Below are 15637 nucleotides of genomic sequence, written 5' to 3' on the forward strand. Positions count from 1 at the left end.
GAATATTGTTGTCACGCTGACGTCACAGGTTTCTCGAACGTGACCGGTTGTAAACTATGTGAGATTGCCGTGCAGTCCGTGCGTCGCGCTGCTGCTGTAACTGCGCACTGCTCGTTCCGTTTCCAACAGGAGCGCCGGCGTCAAAGCGGCGATGTGTCACGCACGTGGCCAGTGCGCTGTGTGGGTGCTCCCAGGTCGACGCAGCGCCCTTGTGAGGTGTGTGTGTGCGGGTGTGTGGGGGAAAGGGGGTGTTACGGGTCGTAAACGACCCCGGGGACAGGATATTGAACGACGCCGCAGGTGGCTCGCGCCTTATGAAAATTCTGCACGTGCAGCCAGCAACATACTCGCTGGTTCCTCCACCGCACCGTGTTCCTGTAGCGTTCCTGTCCCTAGCAGAGAGGAACGTCTCATTGAACCCATATGGCTGGCTGGCAGCCTGGCGGGAAACGACTAAAGTCGCCCCCGAAACAACCAGTGCCATCCAAAACCAATGCGCACAGCAATGTCCAAGCCCCCGACCCCCCGCACCGTAGACTTTTTTCTACTCTGTTCAACTCTTCTTCCGGAACCATCCTTCTGTTTCCTATAACCAACCTGCTTGTTACTAATGCATGAACTTTTGCATCCCGCATGTAAGTGCCCAGGGATTTTTTCCTGTGTCTATGCAGGTTTTACCTGGGCCCAACTTATCTAGTTTATAGTCTAGACTAGTTAGTGAGGGGAGTTAGTGATGGCTGGCCAATCCCCCTCCTAGCACATGATGCATGCTACCTCTCTCTCATGGCTTAAACCCTGCATGATTAGAGCGTATGGGCTTCGGCCTGAGACGCACTTAGAGTCTGTCCCTAACCCAGACCCCTCCCAAATACACTTAGTTTTAATTTAGGTTAGGAAAAAAACAAAAAAATTGAACCCATGTTCCCCGATCTCGTCAACCTACCTTTCCCCCTGCACTGTTTACAACTGCTCCACCAGCAAGGTAACTCACTGACCACCGCCGTACAAGCGTGATCTCATCCCATCAACTGGTGTTTGATCACGCAGTGGCGGACACGGGAATATTTCCGGAGGGGATTCGGACAAAACAGAAATGAAATAAGAATTTTCGAACCAAAAAAAACTCAGTTAACAAGGGTTTTGGACAATTACATTAACATCCTCAACGCGCATCGCTGCCTTTGTGGTTTGTTATTGCATTCGTTGGAACAGCTCACCTTGCACTGCCCAGACATCACAATTTTTCGTAACTTCTGGAGGGTAATATATCCCCCCTATTTCTCCCTATCCCCCCCCCCCCCTCACTTGAGTCCTACACTGTGATTGCGGTTCGACATTTTCCTTTGCACCGTGTGTGTTTTCAGCGCTGAACTAACATCGCTGGGATCTCAGATGAACCGGCAGTCCTCAGATTGACACGGCCGACTTTGAGAAGCCTAAGATGTACATCAAGTTCTGTCCCTGCCCGAACAAGCCCGAATATTCACCTTCGGCCAACCTCGAGATTTGATTTATTTTTGCGCAGGAAAAATGAATTCAAATATTAAAAGAGGTCGGTTAGGTTAGCTACATTAAAACACTATGTACGGTTAGTTAGGTTAGTATAGCTACATTAATATAAACAGAGAAATATAAATAAACCCGAGGTTGGCCGAAGGTGAATATTCGGGCGTGTTCGGGCAGGGACAGAGCTTGATGTACATCTTAGGCTTCCCGCCGACTTTATGCAGGTTATTATTTTAATCAAGCGTAAATAGTACATATATTTACAACATTTCAGATAGTACATTGATGAAAATTACTTCCCGCAAGAAAATATCCTTATTTTAAATGTTAGAAATGATAGTTAATATAGTTTAATGGTGTAATAAATCTTTATTTTCTCTAACTAAATAGACAAATCTTTTTAACGAGGCCTATTTATTTTTCAGATTACTTCGTTTTGTAATACGTAACTTCAAACTATGTGGATGTGCTCTCAGTAATTATTAGAAATCAACAGAGATGTGGCAGATCGCATCGACCATTTGGCTCAACGTGTGCATCTTGCATGTGTGCCCGATCGTGCATCTTCGGTTTTTTTTTTTTTGGGTTCATTGTAAATGTTTTGATAAAAGGATACTAATGGTCAATTAGGTTAGGTTAGCTACATTATAAATACTTCAAAACACTGTGGACGGTTGATTTGGTTAGGATAGCTACAGTAAAGATACTGTGAAATCATATAAACGGTTTCCTAGCGCTGGATAGCTACATATTAAAAAATTTATTCGCTAGGAAACCATAAAATGATTTTACAGTATTTTTAATGTAGCTAAACTTACCTGATATAACCAACCATCCACATTGTTTTAAAGTATTTATATCTTAGCTAACCTATCCTAATCGACCGCAAAATTTAATGCCACACCGGTTTATACAATGAGATACAGACCTAACAACTTTAAAATTTAAAAAATCATGAGGTCCTCGATAAAAATTTTCAGGCCCATAAATACAGGTTAGATATAAAAAACAACAAATGAGAATCTTTAAATTTAAGTGACATACCTGTACATATGTTACATGATCTCTGCTTCAAAATTTATTTCAACAAATTATAGGTTGCATATATAATTTAGTTGAACATAATTTAGCGCTGTCGTGTAGTGATCATGCAGGGCCGCAACTAAAAAAGATGTAAAATAACATTCTGCTCGTGTAACATTATTATCACTGTTCACAGCAAAAAAAATTTTTTTATTGGAAGCAATACACTTCACGTGTTAGTTGTGTTTTTTTTTGTAGTGACATGTTTCACAATGTCTCCTTTTCCACTATGCGGGATAGAAAAATCAGCACGGCACACGCTACAAAACCCAAAATTGCTTCCTTTACGTGACTCTAGTATTGATGGCAACTCGTTACTGTAAGCTTTCGTAAAACTTGTTTTGTAACTTTTACAAACAAAATCTTGGGGCCCCAAAAAATCGTGAGGAAACACTATTTTGGCGTGAGGGCGTGAGATGGACCTTAAAATCGTGAGCCTCACACCAAAATCGTGAGAGTTGGCAGGTCTGGAGATAGAACGAAAAAAAAAAAATAGCATGAACTTCGGGGAACTTCGGGGAACTTCGGGTGCGGCTCTCTCGTCTGTGAAATGAAGGCTTCCCAATGGAGCCAGCGCCTCGACTAGGTGCTCCCCGGGTCACCGGTCTCCCCTCCCACCGGGCACAAGCCCGTCGGGGGCTACTCCGTCCTCGCCGAGGCCATTAATAATCGCCCCATTAGACCGCCGCGCCTTCCCTCGGCGGCGATACGCCACGCCCTTCCCCTGGGGGCAATCCGGCAGAGTGCAGCACCTCGGACAACTCGCCCGTTCGACTCCAGGCCCTCGCCGACGACACCGCGTCTGGTCTGCTGCATTGACGACACTCCAGGGGAGAAAACCGCAAACCCAAAAGATACGTATTCCGTACGTTATTTCCCATCAGTAGGAACTTCAAGAACATGAGCTTGTGTAGGGCGACCACAACGCAATTTTCGCTCGACATTTCTACAAGTAGCAGATTACAATACGTGTGTGTGTTCAGACGGCGTTGCTTGTATGGTGAAATCAACCGTTCAAAGTTTTTCTAAATAAAAATAAAGGCCTAGTTAGGCATGCACCTCAGGGAGAGGCGCGATTTGACGAAAATAAATAACACTCATTTTTCAAACTTCATCAGCCTTGTCCTTAATATCTTTGTTGCTACTGTACTATTATAATGGTTTGACTAATTCCTTCAATGCAATTTCCCGTGCTGTTTATCGTTTCAATTTTTTTTACATCAGCTGATTTTAACTTGTTTTTTATGTGCTTGCATGTTCATATTTTTGGTATATTTATAATTGTTTTCGTTATTGAGATTTCTTCTGACATACAGTTTAACCAGCAATGGTGTCTTATTTGTGAAACTTTTAAATTAAACCCTCTCTTTCATTTTTTGTTGTTGTCATAAATATTTTCATCGGCCATTCACTAAACGTCGCACCAAGTGATCATAATAATTAAGAAGACTTGTCGCCTTTTTACACCCAAGGCACACATAACTGCAAGAAACGCAAGAGACACAATGTTAAATAATACAATACGCGACATTTCAACGCAAGCATTGTCCAACGTTAAACTTCTTGCGTTTTAGCTTGCGTTTCCGGCCTTGCATATTTGATTTAAAGGGGCTCAAAAAATTCCAAAGCTGCACACGCTGTGTGCACATATGGCTACGATGTGTTTTACTGTATGCATCACGTTTTCACATATTTAACTACTTAACAGAAAAAAAAAACAACAATTTTAAGTCAAATTTTCAGTTTCGCATGTTTCATGATAAACGTGATTTATATAAAAAAAGATAGGAAATATATACTTTTTTGTTTTCTACTTTTTACAATTGCAAGTTGTTGTGGAAATCTTTCGACTTTCTAACTTTTTATCGCTATTAGATAACTTCAGGAATATTTCCCCTTGTGGAAAATGCTCAGTACACTTATCACATGTCTATATATAAAGGCACAAGTCCTACATTCATTACTCGTGTAAATGTATTTGTAAATACACATTATGTATTTAAATTGCAGCATCTGACTCGCCACGGGAAAACGAGGAAGCAACACACGGCATGCTTGGACGTTTATCTTCCACGCGACTGGACATGAATTCCAGTGGAGCAATTCCGGAGCGGCAACAACTCTTTACAACAGTTCGTAACGACTGGAGGAGGAAGCAGTTGTTTACAAAAAAAGAAATGTAACGGGGAGAAATTAAACCCCAGAGTCCTCAGAGCCAGGGGCGAAGGTGGGTCCAAGCAAAACCGAGAAATAAAAACAAAAGACAGATAATTATGACAGAGAGATGGAAGTGAAGGTACACATTACGAACTGTCCCCCCTGGGGCAGGATGCCTAGCGCTAGGCTCTAGTGTCTAGCTGCTTGTTTCTGGTCCCTGAGGAGAGAGAGAGAGAGAGAGAGAGAGAGAGAGAGAGAGAGAAAGAGAGAGAGAAAGAGACAAAGAGAGAGAGAGAAAATGTTTAAATCCTGAAGTCAAATTGCGAGGAGCTGGCATGCTTTGACGCAGATGAAGTAGCTCTCTACCTCACCATTGCCATGCTGAAACACCCAGAATAATACGGGAAATGGTGGTTCCTATAATAGGTTGGAACTAGACTTCTAGTCGTCGAACAGTCACTTACATTAAATAAAACCTCGATGATAGGCGGCTACACGTAGGCCGGTATTCCAGGACAGCGTTTAGCGTTTAACTACTTCATGTTTCGCACTTCTGTACGACACAAAGAGGTCAATCATATTTATTTTAAATGATAAAAAAGCATTAAGATATTTCCATAACCATAAAAAAATGTGAAAATTTTGTACTATCAAAACAAACTTATTTTTCTGGGAAATAAATGTGTAGTTCAATCAGGTTTTGTACAAGTCCAATGCCATGCCGATATAAATAGGAATAAGAAAAAAAGAAATACGTTGAGATGAAAACCATACGGCACATGACAATCCCGGAACTCTGAAATACTGACTCAAAACTCACACGCCATTCCGAAAATAGTAACTCCAGACAGTTAATTCCGAACGGCAGAAATACTTCCTTAAAACGCCATTTATATTCTTAAATGGTTGATAAATTTAACTGCGCTAAGGTGGCAGGCCTCGACTAAATGAAACCCGAAATTTTCACGATTTCAAGAGTATTCTAAATATGTCTAACCAAATTTTAATTTTAGTTAGAATAGCATACCCGAGCGAACACCTACTTCTCCAGGAAAAAAAAAGAAATTCTTATTGCGAGAACTTAAGCCTTTTATTAATAGGCTTAACATAAACTATATTTTACTTTTAAAATACATCCGAGAATGCACGAACCCGTGGTCGGCGGACAGACAGGAGGTTACCCGGTTTTTTTGTTTTTATTTCCTAACCTAACTAATAACTAAGTGTATTTGGGAGGGGTCTGGGTAGGGAAGACTAAGTGCGTCTCAGGCCGAAGCCTATACGCTTTAAGCATGAAGGTTATGAACCATGCAGGAGAGATAGCGTACAACATGTGCTAGGAGGGGATTGGCCAGCCATGGCAACGTTTTAGCCATGACTAACTCCCCTCACTGACTATTCTAGGTTAAAACTAGATAGGTTGGGCCCAGGTAAAACCCGCATAGACACAGGGAAAACCCTGGGCACTTACATGCGGGATGCAAAAGTTCATGCATTAGTTACATGCGGGTTGGCTACGGGAATAGAAGGATGGCTCAGGAAGAAGAGTTGGAAGAGTAGAAAATATCTACTAAGCAAGGGCGGGCACTTGGACATTTTTGTCCGCATTGGGGGGTTTTGGGCACTACTAGTTGAGGTTCCCCAAGAACACTCACAAGATACCAGGTTCACGGCATGCATCAGGGGAGGGGGGGGGGGGTGAGTGACGTCACGGCTAATGGGAAGATGGCGTGCCTGCTATCTCCAGCACAGACACACACACGCCCCGGAAAAGAACGCGCGCTGATGACCGCTAGGAATCACGTGGCAAAGGTTTATATCAAAGGGCAGCCTTCATTTCACAGACGAGGGAGCCAAAACCCGAAGTTCATATTTTTTTTCCCCCGTATCTTTAATGTAGCTATCCTAACCAAATCAACCGTTCACAAGGTTTTAAAGTATTTATAATGTAACTAACCTAACCTAATTGACCATTAGTATCCTTTTTATCAACACCGCCATATTTATTTACAATTAACAAAAAAAAAGAAGATGCACGATCGGGCGTTTGGCTCTCGTCTGCGAAAATAAGGCTGCCCTATATCCACCTTGCGTCTAATGGCGGGAACAGCCTCCATACTAGATGTTTACAGAACACTCTTGCAACTTCTTTCTCTACGTGTGTATTCAAATAATAATTTAAAAAAACAATTTAATTTTATGTCAGTTATTTGATTCGTGGTTTTTTTATGTCGTGCAAAAAAAATCCTCGTAAAAGTCACCGTAATGTTTATGGTAATGGGATAATATTGCCTTAAATATAAAGATGATTTATATGAGGAATATTTTGCGAGGTAACTTACATAAATCCAATTACTGACGTTTAAATAAAACTTTTTTTTATGTTATTACAAAGTGTAACCATTTTAGACGAAGTTAAAATTGGTTCTTGATTCAAAAAGTCATTTTTACTTTCAAGATATTTTTTATTAAAGCATAAAAGAGTGCAATTAGAATTTCCAATCAGCTGAGTTTACCTTTTTTTCTAAGAACGTGAATACGTGTACGTATCAGGTAATATTTTCTATACAAAACATAAAATACGCTATTTTTTTTATTTTAACACCATATATATTCACTGTAACTATTTTACACTGATGTTTTATACATGAAATCGAATAAATTTTGACGAGAGCTGACAATTGAAACGAACGTCGTAGCTTCTCCGAGTCAAAAGTTACACTAAATGGAAATCTCGAAAACGCAGCAAAACGACCTCAAAATGGCGGCGCTTCCCCTTTCCACCACGAGCGATGCGTCACAGTCCTCAGAGCGTAACGAATTTTTTTGATTCTTTAGCTATCCAGTGGTGTACTTAAATTTTTGGATGGAGATAGAAGATATGTAGCTGCAACACCAAACTGTATCCCCCGATTTTATCATACTTTTTTTTTAACGTGACAACGTCTAATAAATCGATGAACGCCGGCTGCACGCAAGAAAAAGTGTCCCGTTACGCACATTGTACGCTTGCGCCGCATCTCTCTTCCACTCGACTGTGGTTTTCATTATTACAACATCAATTTCGGCAATAAAGGTTAATTATTCTTGCATTTTAAAAATATGATTACTAGTATAATTTCCAGTATTTATTATTTTATTATTAAAATAAAAATTGATTCAATTTTTTTCATAAAAGTATGCAATCATTTCCATTAATGTTTTTTTATGACGTTGTCACGTTAAACTATCGTCCGTAAACTGACTTTACAGACAACCAATTTTTTTTTAATTGCCTCCAAGTATGTAAGGCAGTTCTTAAAGACCGTGTTCACGTCAAAAATATTGTTTGTTTCAGCACTGGTGGTCCACCTCGTTTGCGAGGGTCGTAACCTGGAGCACGTGGCCGCAGACCTCGGGGGAAGGTAAAAAGGGCCAACAGAAGAGGAGCTGACAATAGTCCAGGAAACCAAGACTTAAAAAGCCACAAACCTGTGAAAAATTTGTCCAAAGCTGAATTTTTGCACAGTTGTAGATTTGACTATGCTTAATAACATACCGAAAGTTTACCGCTGTAGACCTTGTGCGTATCACCGAAAATTTGCATTTAAGTCCTAGATGACAGCAACTTACATCAGTCCATTAAAATGCTACCCATTTGTACAGTTTTTAATTTAGACTGTCCATAAAACCACCAAAATAATCTTGAGACTCTAATACAGCCATTAATGTTGTAAAAAGCATAAATGGTTAATATTAAAGATGTGATATTAAGCGATTAATTCATGACATATTATTTTTTATCTTTGCCACTCAGATAAAAATACTATTTAAACCAATTTGAAGAGTCCAATGCGAAAAATGTCCAAATAAATGTTTTTGGTTATACCTTTAGCTTTAAGACAGTATATTTATAAAGAGCCTAACGTAATTAGTTGGCTCATTAAAGCGGCCCGAGCGTTGCAGTGTACTGCGGCCGTACTGATCTCTCACGGCCACCGCCGTTCCAGCGCGGCATTGCGACACACTGCGTACTGCGACACTCATTCAACTGGGTCTTATTTAGGGATTACTTAAAACATAGCTAATTCATATGAGAGGGTGTATGTTACATGTAATGAGATATGCATATTTTTTCTTATATGAATGTTTTTTGATACAATAAAATTAACAATAAACGATTTCTGCTTGGAACTTGTAAATGAAAAACTCTAGAGGGCCTCTGGTTTTATATCTGCATGGATTTATTCTCTTTCAAATATTTTATTATTAAAAATTATTTTTTTTAGCAACAATTTTTTTTTATTTCTGATACATCGTTTTATTTTCGATCAGAACAATGCAAAATTTTAATGTAGTCTGTATTTGACAAAATGAAAAATTATATATTTACTTCTTTAAAATCTGTTTACTACATAAAAATTGAATAAAACGATACATCGTAAATGTACTCTAAGTTTTTTTTTTCCTTTTTACAACATAATTCCTATAATAATGGGGTTTTTTTTTCAGAAAATAAATAAAACACGAGTTGTGATGTAAAACGCATAGGTAGCATTACATATTCAGTTTTTTTAAAATAAGTTAATGTATTTGAGTGCTGCGCCTAGCTGACGTCGTTGGATTGCTAGTGGCAAAGAGCGGTGGTGGATGGTTTTGCAAGAGTTTGACCGTATTTTATGACGCTACCTGTGAGAGGGTGTTCGTACCAGAAATCCTAACGGCTAAGGAAACTATCCATTCTCTGTAGTCACGTACGGGTGTGCTACTCGCGCAATATCGTCAAATATCACAACTTTCCGGGACGTTCGCTCATTTCTCGGTAAGCTCTGGTTTCACCAGAACAAAATCTTGTCTGTAGTGATTTCATATTCCTATTACCGTAGTAGTATGGCGTTTGAGGACAAACCAAGTTTGCTGTATACTGGGAGCCTACTTAAAAAAAGTATTTATAGAGTTATTAAATTATTTACGAAACACAATTTTGTGGATCTTTTGGGAAATTATCATTTAGGACTTAACTGCTCGTTATTGGTGTGATCACAAGGGATCATCGGTAAACTTTTGACATGTTACTAAGAAACGTTTATTCTACAACTGTACAAAGTTTCTGCTTTGGGATAATTATCCATATTTCTTAACAGCGAAATTCGTCCCGACCCCAAGCCGACTTCGGCAACCTCACAGTACTACACACTACACGACTCGGATAGCTTCAGGGGTCAAACAAATTGTATGAATCCCTTAACAAATATATCCATTTAAAGAAGAATAAATATGCAACAACGTTTATTGAAAGCGATTTTCACGTAGGGCTCTTTATATTTATGCAAGATGTATTAACTTTTCCGTAAAATTGAATGAAAATGAATTTATCAACTTTAAACATTTAAATTGTCTATTTTATATAAAGATGTTAAAACTTTGTACTTTTTATTACTATCCTCAGATAGGGCAATGTTTCTAGATTATTTTGGGTTCCATACTGTCAGTCTACTCCATAAACTGCATTTGCAATATCCATTATTGTGGATCGTTGCAAAAAATTGACATTTTGGGCTTAACTGCTCGTTTTTGGCGTGACGCACAAGGTTTGCAACGGTAAACTTTTGATATGTTACTAAGAAACGTTCATTCTACAACTGTACAAAGTTTCTTCTTTAAGATAATTTTCCATGTATTAAAGACCTTTGTTTCTTTACAGCGAAATTCGTCCCGACCCGAGCCTACTTCGACAACCTCGCAGTAGTATACACTACGCGGCTCGGATCGCTTTAGCGGTCAGACACATTGTACCAAGCTCTCAACAAGTAAACTAATTTAAAGTTTAAGAACTTTGCAACTACTTTTATTTAATGTTTTCACATCGGGCTCTGTGTGTTTTTGTAATACGTATTTTCATTTGTGCCCTTTTTTCAGAACAACTCTCTTCTAATATTATTGAATAAATATCATATTTAGTCAAACGTAGTGAAAGATTTTTAAATTTAATCATTGAGAATAATGTTTTGAGTAAGTTTTGGTTTGCTATTCTGAAAGTATACTATAGTAATTATGTTGTTGTGCCATATTGTTGAGTGGTCAATAAATTATTATTTAGGACTTAACTTCTCGTTTTCGGTGTTCCGCGCAAGGTTTGCGGAGGTAAACATTTCAAATGTTGCTAGAAAACTTGAATGTTACCACTGTTTTAAATTTCAGTTGGGAGCAAATTTTACAAAGATTAAAAATCTTCGATTTCGTGGGAGTGAGAGTGGCCACAGCGCTTGCGGCTGTGGCTCTGTCGCAGTGCGTAGACGACATTGATAAGCTCGGGAGTCTCTAGTGATCCTATAAATTAAGCTAGACTTTTGAGAGATATGTCCCTGTAAAGCTTAAGAACTACACAACAACTTTTGTTAAAGACATATTTGCGTAAGACCCTTTATGTTTAAGTGAATTGTCTTTTTATTGCCTTGACTGATGTAAAAAAACTTATTTCATTAATTCAACATTTTATTTCTTACCTTTAATATTAACTTTTAGAACTTTATTCATTATAAATGTGCGTAGTAGTGCTTTAAGATTATTTTCATATAGCTATCGAGAGTCTACGGTTAAAAGTGCGAAAATGGGAAGCATTTTAATGAACTGCTGCAAGTCGCTGTCATCTAGGACTTAAATGCAAATTTTCAGTGATACGCACAAGGTCTACAGCGGTAAACTTTCGGTATGTTATTAAGCATAGTCGACTCTACCACTGTGCAAAAATTCAGCTTTGGACAAATTTTTCACAGGTTGAAACCTTTGTTTCCTGGGCTACAAGGGCTTCGACGACGACCTCCGAGAACGAGGGCGGGTGAGGGGGGGGGGGGTTTGATGGTCTCTCAGTCTCCCTGGTGACACGGCGTGGTGCTGCACGAGGGGGGGGGAGGAGGGAACAGACCAGACACTTCTGGGTCGAGCGGGACAAATGTCCCCGATCATCCATTACCAGGCGCGCGGTGCGGCGATAGCAATTTCCCGGGAGAAGCGACTCCCCTAGGATAGGAGGGAGAAATACGTTTATCCTGCACGGAAGTAGAGGCAAAGTATTTATTTTTTTTTATTTTGGTCCCTGCTCAAAATATTTGTCAAGAAGTTCTGAAATGTTTCCCGTGGTAAAGTTATTTTTAGACACGAAAAGTAACTATGTGCTTATCCGCGATCAGTAACTACTCAACTGTTGACCAGTCATTAACAAACGGGTCATGCCGGAATGGGCTTTATACGACCGAATGCTCACTGCCCGAAAAGGGCAGAGAACAAGTAGTTACAATATGCAGACCAAACCTGTCCACACAATATGCATATTTTTTTAATGTGAAATGAACCGGGGTCACAACTGGGTCCCTTTCATCCTGAGGAAGGCACCGTCTAACCACTGCGCTATGCCACGACGCGTTCTCAGCTTCCACTATGAACATACTGCCTAGGGTGGTGAGCTCCCAAATTGAAAGAAAACCAAAATTTATAAACGTGAACCAACTACAGTGAGCTCCCAAATTGAAAGAAAACCAAAATTTATAAACGTGAACCAACTACAGTATATAATCCCACCACCCCAATAGCAATATTCACTTTCACTAATTGATATTTTGGAATTACTCTTTATATCTCAGCACAAACTTGTTGTAGGGTTCGATTTATCGCAGGGATAAACACAAACACTACCCCCCCCCCCCCCCCCCAAACCAGTGATGGAAAACGTGGCGGATGTTGCCGCTGTCCCGCCACACAGGTATTTACTTGCTGAAATCTGCCACCAATCACAGGTCAGGGAATGAGATTGCGTGTTACCACTCCATGCGTCAAGTCTCAGGCAGACACTGGCCTGTCAAACACCTTGTGGAAACCTTTCACTTATGATACCAAATAGGGGTTCTGGGGAAATAGTTATGAACCCGAGTGACAGGGACGAATCACGTCATCAAAATACATACTAAATCAAAAGTATTGAATGACATTACACGCACTATTCAAGTTTACTTTAACTGTTTATTATTATTATTATTATTATTTCCCGATAAAGTTATTTGCATTACCACTTTTGAGTAATTAAAACCTTAAAAAGACTATCAGATAATCAACTGAATGGTTTTCAGGAAAACCGTTTCGCAAACATTGACAGACAATGCTAAATAATTTATTTAAAAATTACGAAAATAACCAAGTTATATCCTGATTTTCAATCGACTGGATAATAACTACTTGAAAATAAAAACCATAAAAGTTAGGCCATTGTTTTCTAAACTTAGCCATGAAAAAATGGATGCGTTCTAAGTTATAGGTACTTACTTGTAATAAAAAAACTAATTTTAGTTTAGCATGCAAATAATTATTTGCAATAAAATAATTGAAGGACTGGAGTGATATTATAAATACGATTGGTAATATAAATTCAATCAAATTAAAAGTATCCAATATTAATTTAAAAACGCGTATAAAATAATTCTTTGAGTGCACACAACAATCCAGATAAATTTTAATTAATAATAAAATTCAATAAATATGTCAATTGTTTATTCTAACTTATTAATTTAAATAATTTATAATGAAAATAAATTATACATAAGGGATCATAACATATCTTACGTAAATACACTGAAAAAGCTTAAACACAATTTCTATTACCAATATTCACACTAAATAAATGCATTTATGATATGTACCAGTATTCAATATCAATTACTAAAGAGTAATATTCAAAAGCTCAGGAGTTGTGTGCTTACCTTGAGAGGCCTCGTGATGGTGACTGTCTCGATTGTCGTCGTGGGCGCCATCTTTGTTTCAGGCGGGCGGCTGTCGCTGCAAGTCAGGACAACTGACAATCAGATTCATTCCATTACAACAACTTAAAACAACCATTGACATTTACATGAATGACAGGAATTTTTTTTTGAAAACTGAACGAGCAGGAAAATGCAATTAAAAATGTTACATAAGTGACATGTACCTTTACACCATCCAATTTCATTTGCGTTTTTACTGCCATGTATGCAATGCAACCGGAAAGAGTAAATGTACAGTTCCTTTCACAGGATGCTGATGCATAACCAAAAAGACAAACCACACACACACACATTGCAAGCGGAATTTACGGTCAGAATACCAAGTATCTAAAATATTGCACATGCCAAGCATAGGCGTGCGCAGGACTTCAGTATTGGTGGTGCCAGATTACACAACAGCCCTGTCATTCACAGACCCCGAGCCTAAAGCGGTCCGGGGGTACTCCCCCGGAAAAATTTGGATTTGAAAGCGCAAAATGGTGCTATTTAAGGTGTTTCCGAACAAAAACATTAAATACACAGATGTAAAAATTTTAACATTTTTTATGACAAATTATGGCTTTGAACGTTATAATCACCAGGAAAACTAGTAAACTATTTACAGTTTTAAGCCTTGTTGAGCCATAAAGTAAATTGCACAAATTGTTTGCACGGAATTCATGCTGGTGGCTTTGAAAAACCGTACTTATATGTTTTCTGAAGACGCCAAATAAATGCTAGAAAAAACATTCTCAAATGTTAAGTTTTAAAATCAACAAATGAAGGGAGTTTTTGTAACATACCTAAAATATGTAAAATATTAAAATAATAAAAATACACAAATAAGAGTGGGCAAAAGTTTTAACTTTTGGAATACAACAAAAATGTTTTGTCGGCGACTGCAAGTCATCGAGTAAGCCTATCTTTTTAACTAACTAAACTCTCTCTTTTTTTTAAATAAACCCTGGCGGACGGCGGCTATTATTTCGTGCGCCTGCCGAGTGGAGTGAACAGTGGACACCGAGCGCGCATTCTATGTAATTCGAGGAGAACTATGAGAAGTATTTACATTTCAGAAGTTTCGTAGCCGCGGCCCGCGTGTACAACACAAGCAATTGCAACTGGCTTGTTTCCGTGTGTATAGTTGGTTCGATTGATAATTGATAGAGCCACGATTATATGGTAATGCGCGATAAAACGAAATAACACCGAAAACCGCTTGAAAACACGAAATAAAACGAAATTGTGCGAAATCCGCGATATGTCACGAAAGTTCGTCTATCCTGATTATTTACGTTTTTTCCCCCCCCATTCTGTAAGGACAATTCACATCTTCAGCACAATCAAATATTTCTTACAGTAACTAGTAGCCATATATATTATATGCGACGGTGATTCATTATAGATTTTAAAATGAAGTCTCGGAATTAACGTAATATTTTCTTTAAACGGTAATCTTGTGTACCAAAATAATTTAAGATGTTGATAACTATGATACAATGGCCGCCGTTCACTTTCTGTAAATACCAAAATAACAAACGTCCAAAATATGTTTTTCTACGATTACGTTTTTAATCATTAAAATATTACACACTAAACCGCATTGCTTTTACTGTTTATTTAAAATAAAGTACGTAGGCTACGAAAATAAAATTAACCCTGCTTAACGTAACGATTGTAAATAATAAATAGTACATGTTTATGTCGGTATTAATTTTCACGTACGTATGTTGGTATTCGGTATGCGTTTGTATTCACATCTATTCTCCATTGTTTTGATCTTTTCAGCACGGCAAGTTTTTGCGTATTGAGAGGTTAAATTCTTCCTATGTGAAAAAATTTTTTTTGATAATGCCTAAAACGAAGGTTTCTGCCAGTGACCGATCGAAAGAATTTTCCAGCGAAGGATTTTATATCAGTGATAAAATTGTAATGTGCAAATTCTGTAACTGCAGGCTAGACTACGAGAGACGCGATACGCTTGTGAAACATGTCGGGAGTGAAAAACATAAGCGTTTGAGGCAAAACTCATCTGTTAAACGACATCCTTGTCTAAGAGTCTTTAATGCCATTAATTTGCTGTTCAACCCAAGAAATGTGAGTAGGGTTAGCATAGAAGATGC

At 38.5% G+C, this 15637-nt stretch overlaps 1 protein-coding gene across 6 annotated transcripts in view; it reads right to left on the reverse strand.

The window, feature by feature from the left end:
- LOC134537087 (transmembrane protein 47) overlaps positions 1–15637 on the reverse strand; it is a 107090-nt gene that overhangs the window by 48402 nt on the left and 43051 nt on the right. For 4 of the 6 annotated variants that reach the window (XM_063377355.1, XM_063377357.1, XM_063377356.1 and 1 more), the window contains one exon: positions 13476–13551. In XM_063377355.1, coding sequence (XP_063233425.1) covers positions 13476–13551 — 76 coding nt within the window. Of the gene's footprint in view, positions 1–13475; positions 13568–15637 lie in introns of all 6 variants that reach the window. The other 2 variants (XM_063377359.1, XM_063377353.1) reach the window with 1 other exon arrangement.

Source organism: Bacillus rossius, chromosome 11, assembly GCF_032445375.1.
Source record: "Bacillus rossius redtenbacheri isolate Brsri chromosome 11, Brsri_v3, whole genome shotgun sequence".
Lineage (NCBI taxonomy): Eukaryota > Metazoa > Arthropoda > Insecta > Phasmatodea > Bacillidae > Bacillus > Bacillus rossius.